The 25052-nt window shown below is 46.4% G+C and overlaps 1 protein-coding gene across 2 annotated transcripts in view; it reads right to left on the minus strand.

Moving 5' to 3' along the window:
- Positions 1-25052, minus strand: part of ATP13A3 (ATPase 13A3) — a 326626-nt gene that overhangs the window by 106259 nt on the left and 195315 nt on the right. For both annotated transcript variants that reach the window (XM_063916425.1, XM_063916424.1), the window contains exons 9-15: positions 18800-18872; positions 18091-18222; positions 15476-15655; positions 15171-15328; positions 14905-15093; positions 7644-7705; positions 6741-6891 (exon numbers count right to left, since the gene is read on the minus strand). In XM_063916425.1, the coding sequence (XP_063772495.1) occupies positions 6741-6891; positions 7644-7705; positions 14905-15093; positions 15171-15328; positions 15476-15655; positions 18091-18222; positions 18800-18872 (945 nt within the window). The remainder of the gene's footprint in view (positions 1-6740; positions 6892-7643; positions 7706-14904; positions 15094-15170; positions 15329-15475; positions 15656-18090; positions 18223-18799; positions 18873-25052) is intronic.

The raw sequence follows: 25052 nt of genomic DNA on the forward strand, positions 1-25052 counted from the left end.
CCAGGGCGGATTAACTACAGGAACAATATGTGGCTGCAATGGCACAGGAGGTCTCACAGGGGGCGCAAGACGTGTCACAAGTGTACTCAGCATACTTGAGAACGCTGTCCAAGGTGGGTCCTGATTGGCCACAGGTACTGCAGGTAAACTGGGTATATGGCACCAAGAGCTAAAACTTCCCCCTACCGGTAAATCCTTTTCTCCTAGTCCGTAGAGGATGCTGGGGACGACATCAAGACCATGGGGTATAGATGGGATCTGCAGGAGACATGGGCACTCTAAAGACTTTTCATTGGGTGTGAACTGGCTCCTCCCTCTATGCCCCTCCTCCAGACCTAAGTTGTAGGAACTGTGCCCAGGGAGACTTTTTCAAGGAAAAGATTTACCTAAATTAGTGGTGAGATATCTACCAACTCACAACCTCAACCATGCCGCACACATGGCATTCAACATAACACATGCTAACAGGCATGAACCAATTGCAGCAACATGCTGAAAACTGAGTTAACACAACTTGTGTAACTCTAATAACTAAACTGCAGGTAAAGTACGCACTGGGACGGGCGCCCAGCATCCTCTACGGACTAGGAGAAAAGGATTTACCGGTAGGTATCAAAATCCTGTTTTCTCATACGTCCTAGAGGATGCTGGGGACGACATCAAGACCATGGGGTCCGTACCAGAGCTCCAGTACGGGTGGGAGAGTGCGGATGACTCTGCAGCACCGCTTGACCAAACTTTATGTCCTCATCGGCCAAGGTGTCAAACTTCTAGAACTGTGTTTGACCCTGACCAAGTAGCTGCTCGGCAAAGTTGTAGTCCCGAGACCCCCCGGGCAGCAGCCCAGGATGAACCCACCTTCCTAGTGGAGTGGGCCTTTACCGACGTCGGTAACGGCAATCCAGCCGTAGTATGAGCTTGCTGAATCGTATTTCTGATCCAACGTGCAATAGTCTGCTTGGAAGCAGGACACCCAATCTTGTTGTAAGAATACAGGACAAACAGAGCCTGTTTTCCTTATACGAGCCGTTCTAGCAACATAGATTTTCAAAGCTCTAACCAAATCTAGAGCTTTTGAATCAGTGAATGTGTCAGTAACTACTGGCACTACAATAGGTTGGTTTATGTAGAAAGATGAAACCACCTTTGGAAGAAAATGTTTTCGAGTCCTCAACTCTGCCCTATCTTCATGGAAGATCAGGTAAGGGCTCTTGTGAGACAAGGCCCCCAATTCAGACACCCATCTTGCAGATGCCAAAGCCAAAAGCATCACCACTTTCCAAGTGAGAAACTTGAACTCTATCTTTTGTAGAGGCTCAAACCAATCCGATTGAAGGAACCGCAATACCACATTAAGGTCCCATGGTGCCACTGGAGGCACGAATGGAGGCTGGATGCGCAGAACCCCTTTCACGAAGGTCTGAACCTCTGGAAGAGAGGCCAATTGTTTTTGGAAAAACACTGACAAGGCCGAAATCTGAACCTTGATTGATACCAATCGGAGGCCCACCTCCACACCCTCCTGCAAAAAAGAGAGGAAACGCCCTAAGTGAAACTCTTCCGTAGGAGCTTTCTTGGATTCACACCAAGACACATATTTTCTCCAAATACGGTGGTAATGTTTCGACGTTACTCCCTTTCTGGCCTGAATAAGGGTGGGAATGACTTCCTTGGGAATACCCTTTCGGGCTAGGATCCGGCGCTCAACAGCCATGCCGTCAAACGTAGCCGCGGTAAGTCTTGGTACACGCACGGCCCCTGCTGCAGCAGGTCCTCGTGAGGAGGAAGAGGCCGAGGATCCTCTATGAGCAACTGCTGAAGATCTGGGTACCAAGCCCTCCTTGGCCAGTCTGGGGCAATGAAGATTGCTCGAACCCTTGTTCTTCTAATGATCCTGAGTGCCTTTGAGATCACCGGAAGTGGAGGGAAGACATACACTGACGGGAAAACCAACTGGGTCACTAGCGCATCCACTGCTACTGCTTGAGGGTCTCTCGACCTGGAACAGTATATCTGAAGCTTCTTCTTGAGGCGAGACGCCATCATGTCTACTTGAGGAACTCCCTAAAGACTTGTCACCTCTGCGAAGGCTTCGTGGTGGAGGCCCCACTCTCCTGGATGGAGATCGTGTCTGCTGAGGAAGCCTGCTTTCCAGTTGTCTACTCCCGGAATGAATATTGCCGACATAGCTTGTAGAAGTTTTTCTGCCCTGCGGAGGATCTTTGTCGCCTCTGCCATTGCCGCTCTGCTTTTCGTTCCGCTCTGCCTGTTTATGTATGCGACTGCTGTTACATTGTCCGCCTGGATCTGTACGGGATGGTCTTGAAGAAGATGTACCGCTTGTTGAAGGCCGTTGTAAATGGCTCTTAGCTCCAGTACGTTTATGTGAAGGCAGGATTCCTGATGTGACCAACGTCCTTGGAAGTTTTCACCCTGAGAGACTGCTCCCCAGCCTCGGAGACTTGCATCCGTGGTTACCAGGACCCAGTCTTGAATCCAGAACCTGCGTCCCTCTAGTACAGGGGTGGGGAACCTTTGGCCTTCCAGCTGTTGTTGAACTACACATACCAGCATGCCTTGCTACAGTTTTGCTATTTGGCCATGCTAAAACAGTTGCAGGACATGCTGGGATGTGTAGTTCAACAACAGCTGGAGGGCCAAAGGTTCCCCAGCCCTGCTCTAGTAGGTGAGAGCTGTGTAACCACCACAGGAGCGAAATCCTGGTTTTTGACGACAGGATTATCTTTCGGTGCATGTGTAGGTGTGACCCCGACCATTTGTCCAACAGGTCCCACTGGAATACTCTGGCATGGAACCTGCCAAATTGTATGGCCTTGTAGGCCGTCACCATCTTCCCCAACAACCGAATGCACTGATGGATCGACACACACTTGATGGTTTCAATATCTGTTTTACCATTTTCTGGATTTCCAGAGCCTTTTCCACCGGAAGAAATACTCTCTGAACTTCTGTGTCCAGAATCATCCCGAGGAAAGACAACCTTGTCGTCGGTTCCAATTGTGACTTTGGGTAATTTATGATCCACCCGTGTTGTTGGAGTATTGACAGAGAGAGTGATATGTTTTATAACAACTGCTCCCTGGATCTCGCCTTTATCAGGAGATCGTCCAGATAAGGAATTATATTGGCTCCTTTCTGACGAAGGAGGACCATCATCTCCGCCATCACCTTGGTGAATACCCTCGGCGCTGTGGAGAGGCCAAAGGGTAACGTCTGGAATTGGTAATGGCAATCCTGAACTGCGAATCTCAGATACGCCTTGTGAGGAGGATAAATGGGAACATGCAGGTAAGCATCCTTTATGTCCACCAACACCAAGTAGTCCCCCTCCTCCAGACTGGCAATCACCGCTTGAAGTGTTTCCATCTTGAACTTGAACCTTTTCAGATAACAATTCAAATCCTTTAGATTTAGGATAGGTCTGACCGAGCCGTCCGGCTTCGGAACAACAAAGAGGCTTGAATAAAAACCCCGCCCTTGTTGTGACAACGGTACCAGGACTATGACCTGGTCTTGAGATAACTTTTGGATTGCCGCTGTTACTGCTTCTGTTTCTGGCGGAGAAACTGGCAAGGTCGATTTGAAAAATCGGCATGGGGGAACGTCTTGAAACTCCAGTTTGTATCCCTGGGATACTATTTGCAACACCCAGGGATCCAGACCAGACAGAATCCAACCTTGGCTGAAGAGTTCGAGACGTGCCCCCACCCGAGCGGCCTCCCACAAAGAGAACTCAAGCGTCATGCTGAGGATTTTTCAGAAGCAGGGGTAGACTTCTGCTCTTGGGAACCTGGAGCCGCTGTGGGCTTCTTTCCCCTTCCCCTACCTGCAAAGAAGGGGGAACCTCTCGTCTTTTTGTATTTATCGGGCTGAAAGGACTGCATTTGCGGGTGATAGGTCTTTTTTTGCCGGTGCAGGCGCATAGGGCAAAAATGTCAACTTACCTGCGGTAGCTGACGAGACTAACGCATCCAGGCCATCGCCAAATAAAGCTTCACCTTTATATGGGAGCGCCTCCATGTTTCTTTTGGAATCTGCATCCGCGTTTCACTGGCGAATCCACAGCGCCCGCCTTGCCGATACTGCCATGGTAGCGGCTTGTGAACTCAAGAGTCCAATATCCTTCATTGTTTCTAGCATGTAGGCGGCAGCGTCCTTGATATTCCCTAACTTAAGGAGTATCTCATCTTTATCAATCGTGTCAATTTCTGATGACACGCTTTCTGACCATTTTTCAATAGCGCGACTCACCCATGCGCAGGCAACAGTGGGCCTGAGTAGTGTACCATTGGTAACATAAATGGATTTCAATGTCGTTTCCATTTTGCGGTCTGCCGGCTCTTTAAGAGAAGCCATGCCAGGAGCAGGGAGAATTACCTTCTTTGTCAACCTCGAAAGCCCACTGTCTAAAACAGGGGGTGACTCCCATTTTTTTCTGTCCTCAGCCGGGAAAGGGTAAGCTATCTGAATCCTTTTGGGAATACGAAATTTCTTATCAGGATTCACCCACATCCCTTCAAACAGAGCATTTAGTTCGTGTGAAGGAGGGAACGTGACTTTGGATTTATTTTCTTTACATAAATAAGCCTTCTCCTGAGGTACAGGAGTGGTTTCTGTAACCTCCAACACGTTCCTTATAGCCACAATCATATATTGTATACTTTTTGCCAATTTTTGATCTATCTCTCTGGAATCACTATCGTCGACACACGAATCTGAGTCTGTGTCGGTATCAGTGTTTACAACATTCGCAAACGGTCTCTTATGTGACCCAGAGGGGCCGCCCGCATAAGGAATAACAGCATCCTGAAAAATCACATCTTCCACAGATTTTCTCTAGCATGCAGCGTTAGATTCAGACTTATCTAATCTTCGGTTAATCAGATGCATACTGTCACGTATCTCTTTCACCCATGCAGGCTCTTGGTGTGCCGGTAGTGCCACCGCATTACAACTCTGTGTCCCTAAAATGGCTTCCTCCGGGGAGGAACTCCCTGCCTCAGACATGCCTCACATGTGTATAGCACACTCACAGACACACTGGGACTTATTTGGGGACAGACCCACAGTAAAATCTGTCAGAGGGACACAGGATAGAAGCAGCCAGTTCACAATCCCAGCGCCAGTATTGCCTGTAAACACAGTATGCCCACAGCCCAATAGCGCTTTTAAACAGTAATTCACACTATTAAAATGCACCACAATCGCTTTGTGCCCCCCCTTAATAGCACCCTGTACTTGTCAGAAATGGAGGAGAGGACCAGTGTGTTCTCTGCAGCCTGAGGAGAGAGAGAAAATGGAGCTGAGCAGTGTGCTGGCTGCCTGAGGAATAAGCTCCGCCCCCGCAATGGCGCGTCCTTACACTCAGTATCCATGATAATATTTATGCTGGCGGAGGTAGGGCTGTGCCAGCGGCATCTTATGCCCCTTTTTAGCCAGTTTGAGGTATATTTCTTGCTGCCCATGTCACCTCATATCGCTTAAATCCTGTTTTGTGTCCTGTGTTTACGGTCACATAACATAGGGTTTTTTTGTGTTTGTCTGGCTATGTTGTACCGTTACGCCCTACGGCTACATTCCTTATAATGACTGCCACACAGGGCGGGAAATCCGCGGACGCTTCTGCATCCCTGCAGTACTGGCACCACGGGTTTACCTGAGGGGCAAGTTTTAGCTGCTGGTGCCATACACCCAGTCTACCTGCAGTACCTGTGGCCAATCAGGACCCACCTTGGGCAGCGCTCTCAAGTATGCTGAGTACACTTGTGACACGTCTTGCGCCCCCTGTGAGACCTCCTGTGCCATTGCAGCCACATATTGTCCCTGTAGTTAATCCGCCCTGGGCGGATACTCTGTCTACCCAATTACAATTAAATCAATCCTTGGTTAGACAAAACCAAGTGGCGGGAACACCAGCAGTAGATGGCGCACGGAGCTGGGGGAAGGGCTACAGGTCAGCACCTTACCCCTATGCTGGTCTTCACCACTGGGTACTGTGGAGCCTATAACAAACGGATTTTAGTAAATCCGACCTATGCTCCCTTGCCCTGGTGGATATAGTGGGGTCCCTGTGCAGTATAGTGTCCACGCCAGCGGAGCGGTCCATCTCCTGGGACCGCGACCGGATCGCGATTAACCAGCGGGTCCCACCTGGGGGCCCCTCTTACCTACTCCCTAATGTGCAGCCATGTGATCCAGGAGAGCATCAGCGGTGTGTGCCTGAAGTCCGGTGCGCCTCCGCCGCAAGTACCTGGGAACCAGGCCGCGGGAGTATGCAGCGCTGCTGGGGAGGTGATGAAGCCGCAGCACAGAATGTCAGACTGACATGGATAGTGTTGCGGCCCTTGAAGTCTTCTTAAAAAGCTCTTTTCAGGGCTGCCTAGCGCAATCTCACCTCTTAGTGACCTGCACTGCAGGCACCAACTTACAAACTGAGCTTCAGTGTCTGGAGGTGGGGTTATAGAGGAGGCGGTGCAGTGCATCCTGGGAACAGTCAAAGCTTTAGCCTGTTGGTGCCTCACAAGATGGAGGACAGGACTACTGAAAAGCCTTAATAGAGCCTAAATCGCTATCCAAGCAAACGGTCAAAAGCATCAACAGCTTAGATTTAAAATCAAAATGCAGACTAGTAAAAACTACTATGCGATGTAAAGTTACACATTAGGAAAGATCTGTTACAGAATGTATGTGTGCAATGAGAAGGATGGAACATAACTCACCCATCCTGTGGCTTCAAACATTTTTAAGTCAAGAGGGTCACCTGAAATTACCCCATCGATCTTTGTAAGTGAATGACAGGTTGACATACAGGCAACAAACTGAGACTTAACCAAGCTCTCACTGCAAGCCTTTTCCTCTGGCAAAAGAAACCTGAGAAATATTAAATCAATATTTAGTTATTACGCTCCCAATCAGTACTGAATGTTGTGATAAGACAGCATAATTCTCTCATCATTTCATATATGCTCTACTATTCTGCAATTACCACACTGGCTCCTCACTACAGAACCTCAAGAATGCAATTCACGCTCCTCTCATCTATAGCACTATCTCATACTGCTTTTGCCTGGTCACAGGAAGATATTCCTTATACCATCTTAGACCTGAATCTGGCCTGTTCCTACCATGTTCTTTCTTACACCCACCTTCCACTCCCATCACTGAGATATTCTGTCCCTTCTTAAGGCACACCCTTCCTGCCTGGTCAAACTCTAACATGTAAGCCTCACTTATGTTACAAGCATTCACTCACAACTCACTTTTTTACTGTATCATAATCTTCCCCATCTCATACGCCTCTCTAAGGGCATTTCCAGCCTACATATCATCCTTTTAGCTCTTGGCTCTTTTCAGATTTTAAGCTCTCACAAGCAGAACCTTCATCTGGTCTATCTAATATCCGCAACTTCACTGCCAACCTTGTACATCTATATTCTATCCCTATATGATATTTTGTTTGGCGGCACTATAAAAGAACCTTCATGGTAATTCAGTCACCTCTGAAGTGCAGTGTCTAACAAAGTACAGAATAAAGTCAAATAACAGTGACATAAAAAGAAAAATGCAATTTCCCGAGACACATAATTGGTTTAAGAGTACAATGCCACCAAATAGTTGCTCACCGAGCATTTTCTACTCTTTGGATTCCCCAGAGGTCCAAGCCATCTTCAGTGAGAGTACCAGTCTGTAAGACAAGAAAATGTAATTGGAATCCAAAACCCATTTTGAATACACCCAGACAATTTAACAGAGGTGTAACACAATTATTGGAACAAGAAACGATGGGACCAGAATGACATTGCATGAGACACAGAAATAGCCAATCTTTAAAGTACACATAAGAACAAATGCATCATTGAGAACTAATGTACAAAAGTCATAAACCATTCTTCTTGCTGCACTTAGAGTATGAAGACAAGATGCTCTCGCACTGAACACAGCACATCCTACTAATCAAACAGAGGCCGCTTTCCTTGTGGCCATTTCCTCAGTATGCTGCAACAGACACCCAACAATAACGTGCAACAACAACAACAACGCATGACTGGAGGGAAATGTTGAAAAAATTTTTTCCAGATGTATGTTTATGGAGTACCTTATAATTATGTCATACTTTTTATGAAATGTATACATTTTACTTTTTCTTGTAGCTATTTTACAACTGGCAGGAGACAGTTGTGGCCTCAAGATGTGGGTAAGTGGGTGGACAGTAATTACAGTAATAGTAAAAGTGCCTTATTTCAGTCAGGGTCCCAGAGAATGGGTGGTTTCGGTTTTCATTTTGGAAACCTGAAAGGGACGTGGTGGGAGACAGCGGCCATATTGTTTTTAGTTGTTTTTTCTTTTGTGGGGGGGGGGACTTTCGCAATATGGATGTGCAGAGAGCACTTAACCCATGAACTCCCGGAATCTCTGCAACCACAGATGACCGTTAGTAATGCATTAGTATTATCAGTGATCTATTAATACAGAGATGCATGAGCGAAAGATCAGTTCTTTCCCATATCCTAACATGGCAAAATCCCTTTCATCACTACAGGGAGAACTCCTGGAGACATCACCATTTCTCTGTTGTACAAATTGGTCTTCTTTCATCGTTGCTGCAGTCATGTTAAACAGCCCTTCTACTCACGCCTAGTCGTGAGAATGTTTACGAACGCCGGGCATCTTTTTGGGCATTTCTCCCCCCAAAATGTGCCTTATCCACATCGCTATGCAAATAAGGCGACCGAGCAGACTGTTAATTAAAATGTTTCCCAGGAAAACACTGTAATGTATCACTTTGTATGCAGATACAGCCGCAGTCACACACAGAATATAGGCATGCCGCATATTCTGTGTGCACATCAGCATAGTCTGCTTGTGCGTCTTATTCGCATAGTGATGCAAATAAATATGCATTTTCAGCATCCGACTATATCAGAGTTGCACAGGAACTGCCATCTCACTCACGCCAGGCATCCCACGGCGCATGGCGTAATGAGGCTAGAAGTATGAGGACGTATCTGTATACCGAGTGAGGAAACAGTTTCCACATTGGGAAGCCTAGTTCAAGTGCTACAAGTTGAATGGCTCTCAAACTCCAATCTTCAGTGCCATTTATAAATGGCCGCTCAGGTTTCATTAAAGTCTTTGCAGCCAATTATATAAGGTGGGCTGGTGAAGGGGTTGATACTTTCATTACATAAATAAAATGGGGCTGATGTGTTTAAATCCCTTTACGTTCGCAATATCAGAACATTGCCAATCGTGGGCAAAAGTGATGATTACTGAAAAATAAGAATTTACTTACCGATAATTCTATTTCTCGGAGTCCGTAGTGGATGCTGGGGTTCCTGAAAGGACCATGGGGAATAGCGGCTCCGCAGGAGACAGGGCACAAAAAGTAAAGCTTTAGGATCAGGTGGTGTGCACTGGCTCCTCCCCCTATGACCCTCCTCCAAGCCTCAGTTAGGATACTGTGCCCGGACGAGCGTACACAATAAGGAAGGATTTATGAATCCCGGGTAAGACTCATACCAGCCACACCAATCACACTGTACAACCTGTGATCTGAACCCAGTTAACAGTATGATAACAGCGGAGCCTCTGAAAGATGGCTCACAACAATAATAACCCGATTTTTGTAACTATGTACAAGTATTGCAGATAATCCGCACTTGGGATGGGCGCCCAGCATCCACTACGGACTCCGAGAAATAGAATTATCGGTAAGTAAATTCTTATTTTCTCTATCGTCCTAGTGGATGCTGGGGTTCCTGAAAGGACCATGGGGATTATACCAAAGCTCCCAAACGGGCGGGAGAGTGCGGATGACTCTGCAGCACCGAATGAGAGAACTCCAGGTCCTCCTTAGCCAGGTTATCAAATTTGTAGGATTTTACAAACGTGTTTGCCCCTGACTAAATAGCCGCTCGGCAAAGTTGTAAAGCCGAGACCCCTCAGGCAGCCGCCCAAGATGAGCCCACCTTACTTGTGGAATGGGCATTTACATATTTTGGCTGTGGCAGGCCTGCCACAGAATGTGCAAGCTGAATTGTATTACACATCCAACTAGCAAAAGTCTGCTTAGAAGCAAGAGCACCCAGTTTGTTGGGTGCATACAGGATAACAGCAAGTCAGTTTTCCTGACTCCAGCCGTCCTGGAACCTATATTTTCAGGGCCCTGACCACATCTAGCAACTTGGAGTCCTCCAAGTCCCTAGTAGGCGCAAGACACCACAATAAGCTGGTTCAGGTGAAACACTGACACCACCTTAGGGAGAGAACTGGGGACGAGTCCGCAGCTCTGCCCTGTCCGAATGGACAAACAGATATGGGCATTTTTGAGAAAAAAAACCACCAATTTGACACTCGCCTGGTCCAGGCCAGGTCCAAGAGCATGTTCACTTTTCATGTGAGATGCTTCAAATCCACAGATTTGACTGGTTTTAAACCAATGTGTTTTGAGGAATCCCAGAACTACGTTGAGATCCCACAGTGCCACTGGAGGCACAAAAGGGGGTTGTATATGCAATACTCCCTTGACAAACTTCTGGACTTCAGGAACTGAAGCCAATTCTTTCTGGAAGAAAAATCGACAGGGCCGAAATTTGAACCTTAATGGACCCCAATTTGAGGCCCATAGACACTCCTGTTTGCAGGAAATGCAGGAATCGACCGAGTTGAAATTTCTTCGTGGGGCCTTCCTGGCCTCACACCACGCAACATATTTTCGCCACATGTGGTGATAATGTTGTGCGGTCACCTCCTTTCTGGCTTTGACCAGGGTAGGAATGACCTCTTCCTGAATACCTTTTCCCTTAGGATCCGGCGTTCCACCGCCATGCCGTCAAACGCAGCTGCGGTAAGTCTTGGAACAGACATGGTACTTGCTGAAACAAGTCCCTTCTTAGCGGCAGAGGCCATAAGTCCTCTGTGAGCATCTCTTGAAGTTCCGGGTACCAAGTCCTTCTTGGCCAATCCGGAGCCATGAGTATAGTTCTTACTCCTCTACGTCTTATAATTCTCAGTACCTTAGGTATGAAAAGCAGAGGATGGAACACATACACCGACTGGTACACCCACGGTGTTACCAGAACGTCCACAGCTATTGCCTGAGGGTCTCTTAACCTGGCGCAATACCTGTCCCGTTTTTTTGTTCAGACGGGACGCCATCATGTCCACCTTTGGTAATTCCCAACGGTTTACAATCATGTGGAAAACTTCCCCATGAAGTTCCCACTCTGCCGGGTGGAGGTCGTGCCTACTGATTAAGTCTGCTTCCCAGTTTCCATTCCCGGAATGAAACACTGCTGACAGTGCTATCACATGATTTTCCGCCCAGCGAAAAGTCCTTGCAGTTTTTGCCACTGCCCTCCTGCTTCTTGTGCCGCCCTGTCTATTTACGTGGGCGACTGCCGTGATGTTTTATCCCACTGGATCAATACCGGCTGACCTTGAAGCAGAGGTCTTGCTAAGCTTAGAGCATTATAAATTTACCCTTAGCTATATTTATGTGGAGAAAAGTCTCCAGACTTGATCACACTCCCTGGAAATTTTTTCCTTGTGTGACTGCTCCCCAGCCTCTCGGGCTGGCCTCCGTGGTCACCAACATCCAAAACTGAATGCCGAATCTGCGGCCCTCTAGAAGATGAGCACTCTGTAACCACCACAGGAGAGACACCCTTGTCCTTGGATATAGGGTTATCCGCTGATGCATCTGAAGATGCGATCCGGACCATTTGTCCAGCAGATCCCACTGAAAAGTTCTTGCATGAAATCTGCCGACTGGAATTGCTTCGAAGGAAGTCACCATTTTTTTACCATGGCCCTTGTGCAATGATGCACTGATTTTAGGAGGTTCCTGACTAGCTCGGATAACTCCCTGGCTTTCTCTTCCGGGAGAAACACCTTTTTCTGGACTGTGTCCAGAATCATCCCTAAGCACAGGAGACTTGTTGTCGGGATCAGCTGCGATTTTGGAATATTTAGAATCCACCCCTGCTGTTGTAACAGTATCCGAGATAGTGCTACTCCGACCTCCAACTGTTCCCTGGACTTTGCCCTTATCAGGAGATCGTCCAAGTAAGGGATAATTAAGACGCCTTTTCTTCGAAGAAGAACCATCATTTCGGCCATTACCTTGGTAAAGACCCGGGGTGCCGTGGACAATCCAAACGGCAGCGTCTGAAACTGATAGTGACAGTTCTGTACCACGAACCTGAGGTACCCTTAGTGATAAGGGCAAATTTGGGACATGGAGGTAAGCATCCCTGATGTCTCGGGACACCATATAGTCCCCTTCTTCCCGGTTCGTTATCACTGCTCTGAGTGACTCCATCTTGATTTGAACCTTTGTAAGTGTTCAAATTTTTTTAGATTTAGAATAGGTCTCACCTAGCCTTCTGGCTTCAGTACTACAATATAGTGTGGAATAATACCCCTTTTCTTGTTGTAGGAGGGGTAATTTAATTATCACCTGCTGGGAATACAGCTCGTGAATTGTTTCCCATACTGCCTCCCTGTCGGAGGGAGACCTTGGTAAAGCAGACTTCAGGAGCCTGCGCAGGGGAAACGTCTCGACATTCCAATCTGTACCCCTGGGATACTACTTGTAGGATCCAGGGGTCCTGTACGGTCTCAGCGTCATGCTGAGAGCTTGTCAGAAGCGGTGGAACGCTTCTGTTCCTGGGAATGGGCTGCCTGCTGCAGTCTTCTTCCCTTTCCTCTATCCCTGGGCAGATATGACTCTTATAGGGACGAAAGGACTGAAGCTGAAAAGACGGTGTCTTTTTCTGCAGAGATGTGACTTAGGGTAAAAACGGTGGATTTTCCAGCAGTTGCCGTGGCCACCAGGTCCGATGGACCGACCCCAAATAACTCCTCTTCCTTTATACGGCAATACACCTTTGTGCCGTTTGGAATCTGCATCACCTGACCACTGTCGTGTCCATAAACATCTTCTGGCAGATATGGACATCGCACTTACTCTTGATGCCAGAGTGCAAATATCCCTCTGTGCATCTCGCATATATAGAAATGCATCCTTTAAATGCTCTATAGTCAATAAAATACTGTCCCTGTCAAGGGTATCAATATTTTTAGTCAGGGAATCCGACCAAGCCACCCCAGCTCTGCACATCCAGGCTGAGGCGATCGCTGGTCGCAGTATAACACCAGTATGTGTGTATATACTTTTTATGATATTTTCCAGCCTCCTGTCAGCTGGCTCCTTGAGGACGGCCCTATCTATAGACGGTACCGCCACTTGTTCTGATAAGCGTGTGAGCGCCTTATCCACCCTAAGGGGTGTTTCCCAACGTGCCCTAACTTCTGGCGGGAAAGGGTATACCGCCCATATTTTCTATCGGGGGGAACCCACGCATCATCACACACTTCATTTAATTTATCTGATTCAGGAAAAACTACGGTAGTTTTTTCACATCCCACATAATACCCTCTTTTGTGGTACTTGTAGTATCAGAAATATGTAACACCTCCTTCATTGCCCTTAACGTGTGGCCCTAATAAGGAATACGTTTGTTTATTCACCGTCGACACTGGATTCAGTGTCCCTGTCTGTGTCTGTGTCGACCGACTAAAGTAAACGGGCGTTTTAAAACCCCTGACGGTGTTTTTGAGACGTCTGGACCGGTACTAATTGTTTGTCGGCCGTCTCATGTCGTCAACCGACCTTGCAGCGTGTTGACATTATCACGTAATTCCCTAAATAAGCCATCCATTCCGGTGTCGACTCCCTAGAGAGTGACATCACCATTACAGGCAATTGCGCCGCCTCCTCACCAACATCGTCCTCATACATGTCGACACACACGTACCGACACACAGCACACACACAGGGAATGCTCTGATAGAGGACAGGACCTACTAGCCCTTTGGAGAGACAGAGGGAGAGTTTGCCAGCACACACCAAAAACGCTATAATTATATAGGGACAACCTTATATAAGTGTTTTCCCTTATAGCATCTTTTTTATATATTTTTAACGCCAAATTAGTGCCCCCCCTCTCTGTTTTAACCCTGTTTCTGTAGTGCAGTGCAGGGGAGAGCCTGGGAGCCTTCCCTCCAGCCTTTCTGTGAGGGAAAATGGCGCTGTGTGCTGAGGAGATAGGCCCCGCCCCTTTTTCGGCGGCCTCGTCTCCCGCTCTTAACGGATTCTGGCAGGGGTTAAATATCTCCATATAGCCCCCGGAGGCTATATGTGAGGTATTTTTAGCCAAAAATAGGTTTTCATTGCCTCCCAGGGCGCCCCCCTCCCAGCGCCCTGCACCCTCAGTGACTGCCGTGTGAAGTGTGCTGAGAGGAAATGGCGCACAGCTGCAGTGCTGTGCGCTACCTTAAGAAGACTGAGGAGTCTTCATGCCGCCGATTCTGGACCTTCTTCTTGTTTCAGCATCTGCAAGGGGGCCGGCGGCGAGGCTCCGGTGACCATCCAGGCTGTACCTGTGATCGTCCCTCTGGAGCTAATGTCCAGTAGCCAAAGAAGCCAATCCATCCTGCACGCAGGTGAGTTCACTTCTTCTCCCCTAAGTCCCTCGTTGCAGTGATCCTGTTGCCAGCAGGACTCACTGTAAAATAAAAAACCTAAGCTAAACTTTTCTAAGCAGCTCTTTAGGAGAGCCACCTAGATTGCACCCTTCTCGGCCGGGCACAAAAATCTAACTGAGGCTTGGAGGAGGGTCATAGGGGGAGGAGCCAGTGCACACCACCTGATCCTAAAGCTTTACTTTTTGTGCCCTGTCTCCTGCGGAGCCGCTATTCCCCATGGTCCTTTCAGGAACCCCAGCATCCACTAGGACGATAGAGAAATATATAAATTATAATGAAGCTAATATACTGCTATTTCTTTGAAAAAGAAAACAAAGTTCACAATACAATTACCTTGTCAAAGCATATGAGATTTAACTGTCCACAGATATTTATTCGCTGAGGGCTGATACAGAAGATTCCTATTTTTTTCAGACGCCTCTGTGCATAAACAATCCCAGCAGTCATGGCAGCAGGAAGAGCAGGAGGAACTGTAATAGTTATGATGTCCAGTGACTCAATAACAATTATCCCGGCTGGGACCTAGAAAAACAGAACCAGAAATTAAATCCGTGATCATGGTAAATTAATATATCAATGTATATAGAAAAATTACACACCTTGTTTAAAATGCTATTTACAACAGTGTAAAGGAACCCAATTCCAGCCACCCCTACGAGACATAGCAGGAACATATAGGCATCTCTGTATAGCTTGAAGTCTGTTGGTTTTGGGTACAGTATGGAACGAATCAGCTGTCCTTTAGAAGTGCTGAACCCTAGGAACACAACAGACAAACAGCAAACACTTTATCCCACTATCAGTCAACAGGGAAAAATACAATTAAAAAAACAATCTAATTATAATAAGAGCTGACATATGGCTATTGTAATTTTTTTTAATGTTACATAAGACAGTGTTTTACCTGTCCGAACAATTATGGCTTTGACAGGTTCTCCAGCATAAAATCTGGTTTGGATAACATTGGTCCCACAAAATAAAGTGTGGCGCTTGTGAACTTCTGGACTATAGATCTCATCTTCTGCTCCTCTGGAATTTGTAGAGGGGTCTGGCAAGTTGGTTTTTGTCACTGGTACACTCTCACCTATTGTAAATAATACAAAGAAATGATGTTTCAGACATGACAGTGACAACCACTAGCTATGACCTAACTTGGCATGCTTCCATTTACATTCTAGTTACTCGTCGCCATACATCCATTTACACTCTAGGTACCTGCCTCCACACATCCATTTACACACTAGTTACCCGCCTCCAGCCATCCATTTACACTCTAGTTACCCACATCCATACATCATCCATTTACACTCTAGTTACCCACCTCCACACATCCATTTACACTCTAGTTACCCGCCTCCATACCCCATTTACACTCTAGTTACCCACCTCCATACATCCATTTACACTCTAGTTACCTGCCTCCATACATCCATTTACATTCTAGTTACCTACCTCCATAATCCATTTACACTCTAGTTACCCACCTCCATAATCCATTTACACTCTAGTTACCCGCCTGTATACATCCATTTACACTCTAGTTACCCACCTCCATACATCCATTTACACTCTAGTTACCCGCCTCCATACATCCATTTACATTCTAGTTACCCACCTCCATAATCCATTTACACTCTAGTTACCCACCTCCATACATCCATTTACACTCTAGTTACCCACCTCCATACATCATCCATTTACACTCTAGTTACCCACCTCCACACATCCATTTACACTCTAGTTACCCACCTCCATACATCCATTTACACTCTAGTTACCTGCCTCCATACATCCATTTACATTCTAGTTACCCACCTCCATAATCCATTTACACTCTAGTTACCCACCTCCATAATCCATTTACACTCTAGTTACCCGCCTGTATACATCCATTTACACTCTAGTTACCCACCTCCATACATCCATTTACACTCTAGTTACCCGCCTCCATACATCCATTTACATTCTAGTTACCCACCTCCATAATCCATTTACACTCTAGTTACCCACCTCCATACATCCATTTACACTCTAGTTACCCACCTCCATACATCATCCATTTACACTCTAGTTACCCACCTCCACACATCCATTTACACTCTAGTTACCCACCTCCATACATCCATTTACACTCTAGTTACCCGCCTCCATACATCCATTTACATTCTAGTTACCCACCTCCATAATCCATTTACACTCTAGTTACCCACCTCCATACATCCATTTACACTCTAGTTACCCACCTCCATAATCCATTTACACTCTAGTTACCCACCTCCATAATCCATTTACACTCTAGTTACCTGCCTCCATACTGCCTCCATAATCCATTTACACTCTAGTTACCTGCCTCCATACATCCATTTACACTCTAGTTACCCACCTCCATAATCCATTTACACTCTAGTTACCCGCCTGTATACATCCATTTACACTCTAGTTACCTGCCTCCATACATCCATTTATATTCTAGTTACCCACCTCCATAATCCATTTACACTCTAGTTACCCGCCTGTATACATCCATTTACACTCTAGTTACCCACCTCCATACATCCATTTACACTCTAGTTACCCGCCTCCATACATCCATTTACATTCTAGTTACCCACCTCCATAATCCATTTACACTCTAGTTACCCACCTCCATACATCCATTTACACTCTAGTTACCCACCTCCATACATCATCCATTTACACTCTAGTTACCCACCTCCACACATCCATTTACACTCTAGTTACCCACCTCCATACCTCCATTTACACTCTAGTTACCCGCCTCCATACATCCATTTACATTCTAGTTACCCACCTCCATAATCCATTTACACTCTAGTTACCCACCTCCATACATCCATTTACACTCTAGTTACCCACCTCCATAATCCATTTACACTCTAGTTACCCACCTCCATAATCCATTTACACTCTAGTTACCTGCCTCCATAATCCATTTACACTCTAGTTACCTGCCTCCATACATCCATTTACACTCTAGTTACCCACCTCCATAATCCATTTACACTCTAGTTACCCGCCTGTATACATCCATTTACACTCTAGTTACCTGCCTCCATACATCCATTTATATTCTAGTTACCCACCTCCATAATCCATTTATACTCTAGTTACCCGCCTGTATACATCCATTTACACTCTAGTTACCTGCCTCCATACATCCATTTACACTCTAGTTACCCACCTCCATACATCCATTTATATTCTAGTTACCCACCTCCATAATCCATTTACACTCTAGTTACCCGCCTGTATACATCCATTTACACGCTAGTTACCTGTTATCAAGCTTCCATTTACACTCTAGTAACTTATCAACATACCTTCACATACAATATATATACTGCTCAACATTTACAATTTAGTTACCTGTCGATATATTTCCATTTGCACATCAAGTACATGCTGACATGCTTCTATTTAAATACTACGTACATACCAAAATGCTTCCATTTACATACCCGTTACCAGTCAACATGCCTCCATTTCCATATCAGTTACCTGTCAACATGCTTTCATTCACAATGCAGGTGCCACTAATCAGGACGGCATCACATGGCATAATGGTCCCATTAGGTGGGATTAGCATAATATCCCCAGGTACAAGGTCTGTTGACAGGATTTCTTCTACCTCTGAATATGTAAGATAGGAGATTATTCATTTGTTGTAAATCACACATCTGGTCATGAGAGCGTTTACAATCTAGTGGGAAAAGGGTAGAGCCAAGCCATGAGAAGTGTGGCAACTGGAATAGCAGGGGGTGTAACAGTGTGGGTAATATGGGTGGAAGTAGGGTATGGCTTAGTAAAAAGGTGGATTTTCATACAGCGTTTAAAGATTTCAAAGCTAGGGAGCATCTTATTACACGTGGTAGGGATCATGATTGCATCATTTACAAAGCACTTTATTATAACATGTTAAAATGTTATGTAGACTGGTATACCAAACTTTATTCTTTTACTCAGGCTTATGTGACTTGGTGATTTGTATTTTTAAATAGAAGGTTTTAGTCCATAACTTTGAGCAAACTGGTAAAGGGGGCCACGAACAGATTCTTAAAAAAGCTATAATCACATAAAATAGTAAAATGTAACAATATGAAAACAGATTAAATAATGGCATTAATTTAATACAGTTTTTAGACATACAAGAGTAATTAACCTTCAGACCAAACCTCCCGTTATAAAACGAACACCATAAATGATTTACCTTTATTTGCTCGGCACACAGTGACTCTGAGAATACTGTGAGCTGCAACCATGTCGTGTAGCATGATATATTGCTGTGTAAAGAAAGGCACAGACATGAATAAGTCAGTGCTAGTAATGCATTAGGTGATTTCAGCACACGTGTCATATGACAAGTCAAACACTAGCTACTTTATCATGTAACCGGATTGAAAAAATAATAGGATTTTAATACCTACCGGTAAATCCTTTTCTCCTAGTCCGTAGAGGATGCTGGGGACTCCAAAAGGACCATGGGGTATAGACGGATCCGCAGGAGCTTGGGCACACTATAAAGACTTAAACTGGGTGTGAACTGGCTCCTCCCTCTATGCCCCTCCTCCAGACCTCAGTTAGAAAACTGTGCCCAGGAGAGACGGACATTTCGAGGCAAGAATTTTTTTTTTTTTTTTTTTTTGTTTAATTTAACACAGTGAGTGTTATACCAGCTCACACCACAAACATACTGCAAAGCATGGCATTCAACTGAATACCAGCCCACGGTATGAAACACATACAGCCATATGCTGAGAATAGGTAACACAACCTGTGTGTCAACACAACCAATAATAATACACCGCACGCCCTGGCATGCACAACGCCAGCAATAGCCGACAGAAAAGAAACACCCCAAGAATGTAACCATAACCAATTACTGCAGAGACAGTACGCACTGGGACAGGCGCCCAGCATCCTCTACGGACTAGGAGAAAAGGATTTACCGGTAGGTATTAAAATCCTATTTTCTCATACGTCCTAGAGGATGCTGGGGACTCCAAAAGGACCATGGGGTCTATACCAAAGCTCCAGACCGGGCGGGAGTGCGTACGACTCTGCAGCACCGATTGAGCAAACACGAGGTCCTCCTCAGCCAGGGTATCAAACTCGTAAACTTAGCAAAGTGTTTGAACCCGACCACGTAGCTGCTCGGCAAAGTTGAAGTGCCGAGACCCCTCGGGCAGCCGCCCAAGATGAGCCCACCTTCCTAGTAGAATGGGTCTCCACCGACTTCTGTAATGGCAATCCAGCTGTAGAACGAGCACGTCGAATCGTATCACAGATCCAACGTGTAACAAACTGCATAGACGCAGGCGTCCTGAGCCAAAATGGCGACTTAAATTTTCAATGCCCTGATTACATCGAGATACTTTGAATCAGCTAATGCCTAAGTAACCACCGGGATCAAAACAGGCTGATTTCTGCGAAACCCAGCAACCACTCTTGGCAGAACTATTAACAAAGTTCCCAATTCCGCTCTATCCACATGGAAGATCAAACAGGACTCTTGTGAGACAAAGCAGTTACCTCCGACATCCGCCTTGCGGACACCAAAGCCAATAGCATGACCACTTTCCAAGAGAGAAATTTCAACCCAACCTTTCACAAAGGTTCCAAACAGTGTGACACATGAAAACGCAACACCACGTCCAGGTCCCACGGTGCCAACGTGGGCACAAATGGAGGTTGGATGTGCTGTACTCCTTTCACGAAGGTCCGAACTTCCGTAAAGGTTGCCAATTCCTACTTGAAAGAAAATTTATAAGGCCAAAACTTCGCACTTAAAAGGAGCCTAACTTTAAGCCTGCACCCACACCTGCTTTCCAAAAAATAATGGAGAACAACCCAGGGAAAAATCTTCCGTAGTAGCCATCTTGGATTCACACCAAGACACCTATTTTCTCCAAACACGGTGGTAAGACCTTGCCGTTACTTCTTTTCAGCCTGAAGTAGTGTGGGAAAGACTTCACCTGGGAATACACTTTCTGGTCAGGATATGGCGTTCAACCGCCATGCCGTCAAACGCATCCTCGGTAAGTCTTGATACACGCCCGGATCATTCTGTAACAGTTCCTCACGTAGAGGAAAGGTTATGGATCTTCTACGAGTAAATCTTGAAGAACTGGATACCACGCGCTCCTTGGTTAGACCGGAACAATGAAGATCGTATGAACCTTTGTTCTTCTTACGATTATCACCGTCTGAAAAGTGAAAACAGGGGGGATACATAGACCGACTGAAACACCAAAGGTGTCCCGAGGACGTCCACTGCTATAGCATGAGTGTCCCCTGACCCGGAACAATATCCCTGAGAACCCTCTTTGGGGCGAGACGCCAACATGTCCACCTGAGGCACTCCTCAAAGACCTGACACTTCAGAGAAAACTTCTCGATGACGACCATATTTCTCCCGGATGGCGATCGCGTCTGCAGAGGAATCTATTTCACTGTCGTTCACCTCCGGAACGAAAACTACTAATATAGCGTTTACCAGTATTTCCACCCAGCGGAAAACTTCTTGGCTTCTGCCATCGCCGCTTTTCTCCTCGTTCCGCCCTCGCGGCTTACATACACCACTGCTGTCAAGCCATCCGACAGAATTAACACGGGCAGATCACGAAGCATATATTCATTGAAATATCTCTTAACTCAAGAAGGCGTAATGCAGACAAGCTTCTCAGCTTGACCTTTTCCTCTGGAAATACTTCCCTTGCAAGGACTGCTCCCCAGTCTTGGAGATCTGCATGCACGGACACCAGGATCTCATCCTGGATTCCGAACCTTCGTCCCTCTATGAGGTGAGAACAGAGCAAACACCACAGGAGCGATATCCTGGCTATTAGGATTATATTCCAGCGCATGTGTAGGGGAGACCCGGGCCACCTTCCTAACTGGTCTCGTGAAAACCACTCTGGCATTTGACCAGCTCACCAAAAAAAGCCTCTCTCTAAATCTGATCCGACTCCGGATCCTCCGACTACGGACCACTGGAACACACAGAACCTCAACCTTTCCGTACCTACTCTGATACCCACCTCCGACGTCTGTGCCATTGGGAATAACAGGCTTCCCCTGTGTCGAAGAATAGTCAGAGAGAAAACGACAATTTACATCACTTATGGCTTGACCTCGCCTTAATCAGGAGAGTGCCCCCCTACAGAATAACGATGGCTCTTACTATGGAAAAAATACCATCCTACTGCGATCACTCCGGTGAAATGGCCAAGACATTCCTGAGTACCCATCCAGGTAACCTGAATGCGGAGAAAAACGCCTTGAACCCCTTTTCTATCATGACGTGGTGGAGCTCCCTCGTCGGAGAGGTTCCATCCGTAGTCCAACATCATAAGGAGAAATCTTTGTCTTTCTTTTTCTGTTTTTATATCAGGGACATCAGGACAATGCCCTGAACCTTACGCACCTCTGGTATGGCGCTGCATGCCACCTCCCCTTCCCTAGGAGAACAGCAAGATCTAATAGAAAAATCAGTGAGGGGAACCCTCTGTCACACCAGAAAGTCCCCCTAGGATTCTATAAGTAACTCACAGTTCCTAGTCTATTCCCGGACTGACACGTAATAGACGAGATCGCACCAAGGTGGCCTCCAGCCAGGTAGACCCCATGACATGTAATGTATGTGGTAGAAACAGACAACGACATCCCGTTCTGCGAACCGAACAAGGTTGCAGAAACCTTACCTTTTACACCTTCCACGGTCAGTACAGAAAAGGAAAAAGAACGGAATCGAACTGGTTAAAACGACTACATCCCACTAAAGAATGCGTCACCAACCCTTGTGAAGGAGACTAACTCACGAAGTTAGAATCACCAGCAGCATGCCCCGGGATTAACTGAGCCGAGGTATCCCCCAACAGTGATACACCGTCCCAGGGAAAAACTCCAGTATCTCCCGGAGACAACCTCAGCATTTCCCCGGCCACCCTCCTGTATACCCACGGCAGCTGCCGTAATGGTATAAGAACCACCAACAGGAGAAACCAACCTTACACACTTTAGGTAAATTCTATCGGACGCCCTACCGAATATAAACACTCCCGCATGTGCATGTAATGTAAACAGGGTCAAAGTATAGGAATAAAATATCACTTAGCTTCCTGTATACGATCCTTTCTGACATGGCCCCTGTCGACCAGGAGTTGACTTCCACAGTATTCTCACCTTGTCGGGGAAAGAATAAACCTTCGTACTCCTTGAGAGGACTGAAGACCAACTCGTCACTGCCGACGTAGAGCTTAATCTACAGAGCGACCAGCACATGAAAAAGAATACTATTACTTCAGCATTCATGAATATACATAATGTAATAATCATGTACTAATACGCCCCACTTGTGGATCTACCAGGAACGTTATGGTCGACAGAAACCTAGTATTCGTCGACAGCAGGAAGTAGTAACCGAGGCAAAAATAACATTATTGCGCCCCTGAGGGGTCCGAGGGGAGTATATATATATAAATAATATCAATAACACTCCCATGTCAGTGTTCGAGTTACAGGCTCACGGAACCACACCATACATATAATATACATATATACAGGCCTCAGGCAGTTACCGCATGTTAATTTACACCCCGTAATAATAGTTGGTGCCGACAGGGCCACCCCCATACTACTGTGACTCCCATACAGTGTGTACTTATGGCAAGCAAACAACTACCGACCCGTTGACTATATCCAGTACCAACAGGTGTCGGCGATGTCGACAGTGACCCCAAACTCACACAGAAATATGCACAACCATGCTTATATGGCCATCTCCAAACAAATAGTGTTATAGATATCCTTAAATATATCACTAAAAACTCTATGCCCACCCTCGTTTGGACTGTAACACCATTTTGGTGGGGACAGACAGAAAAATGGCGCTGAACACTGCTGTGAGGGGTAAGCCCCGCCTCTTTTCGGCACGCTTCAGCCCATTATAAAAAAGTATAATATGCAGGCAGAGGGCTGTATATAGTGACTAGGCACTATATACATTCACCAAACACATCTAAATTGCTGTCCAGGGCGCCCCCCCCCCAGCGCCCTGCACCCAACCAGCCGCTGGCGTGTATGGGATCACTGGCAAGCAGCGCTACCGCTGCTAAATGCCGGGGGTATCGTATAGGTATCGGGGCCCCGAGGATGCCTGCCCTCGTAAAAACAACGATCCTCAGCAGTATGCTGCCCAGGTCGCTCCCCCCCAGCGCCCTGCACCCTTGAAACCACCATCGGCGTGTGGGAGCAATGGCGCGCAGTGTGGCCGTTGCGTTATCTGGCGGGGGTATCGGAAACGGTGCCCAGGCACCTAACATGTATATATGCCAGATTTAACAACTTACAGTAACTTGCTGCCCAGGGCGCCCCCCCCCAGCGCCCTGCACCCTGTGAGTGCCGTTGGTGAAGTGTGTGGGAGCATGGAGCACAGCGCGACCGCTGCGTGTTACCTCCGTTACTGAAGTCTTCTGCCGTCACTGAAGTCTTCTTTTCTTCTAATACTCACCCGGCTTCTTTCTTCTGGCTTCTGTGAGGGGGGTGACGGCGCGGCTCCGGGAACAAGCAGCTAGGCGAACCAAGTGATCGAACCCTCTGGAGCTAATGGTGTCCAGTAGCCTAAGAAGCAGAGTCCTTAACTAAGCAGAAGTAGGTCTGACTTCTCTCCCCTCAGTCCCACGATACAGGGAGCCTGTAGCCAGCAGGTCTCCCTGAAAATAAAAAAATCTAACAAAAGTCTTTCTAGAGAAACTCTGTAGAGCTCCCCTAGTGTGCATCCAGTCACTCCTGGGCACAAAGTCTAACTGAGGTCTGGAGGAGGGGCATAGATGGAGGAGCCAGTTCACACCCAGTTTAAGTCTTTATAGTGTGTCCAGGCTCCTGCGGATCCGTCTATACCCCATGGTCCTTTTGGAGTCCCCAGCATCCTCTAGGACGTAAGAGAAAAGTTGATTTATATACTTCCTCGATAAAAAAACCAAACCCATAGGTCCACGTACTTATCACGGATTCTACGGGGCCGATTTAATTGTAGCGCACATTCCCTGCTGTGAGGCTACACTAGTGGGTGTCTATCAGAGCTTTTCAATTGTTTCTCCGATCAGATGCCCATTAGTAGTTAATGCGCCTGACAGCTCTGGGTTTAGCCGAGCAAAGCAGCTAAACCCATCTAAAGAGCTTGAGTGGGATTCCAAAGTCTGGGTTTGGGCTGCCACATTACGGACTTTTAGAAAAAAAACAATTCTCGCACTTCCGGAGGGCATCTGATTGGAGAAACAATTGAATAGCTCAGACGCCCAATTAAACCGTGTTTTTTCGCCAGAAAATAGATAATATTTTGCATACAAAAAACGGTGGATAATTGAATTGTGAGAAATAAAAATTAAATTGCAAAATTAGAAAAAAAAAAATACCCTGAAAAATGATTGGGCCTAACTGAATCCCCCTAACTGACAACATTA

Source organism: Pseudophryne corroboree, chromosome 4 (genome assembly GCF_028390025.1).
Source record: "Pseudophryne corroboree isolate aPseCor3 chromosome 4, aPseCor3.hap2, whole genome shotgun sequence".
NCBI classification, from domain to species: domain Eukaryota; kingdom Metazoa; phylum Chordata; class Amphibia; order Anura; family Myobatrachidae; genus Pseudophryne; species Pseudophryne corroboree.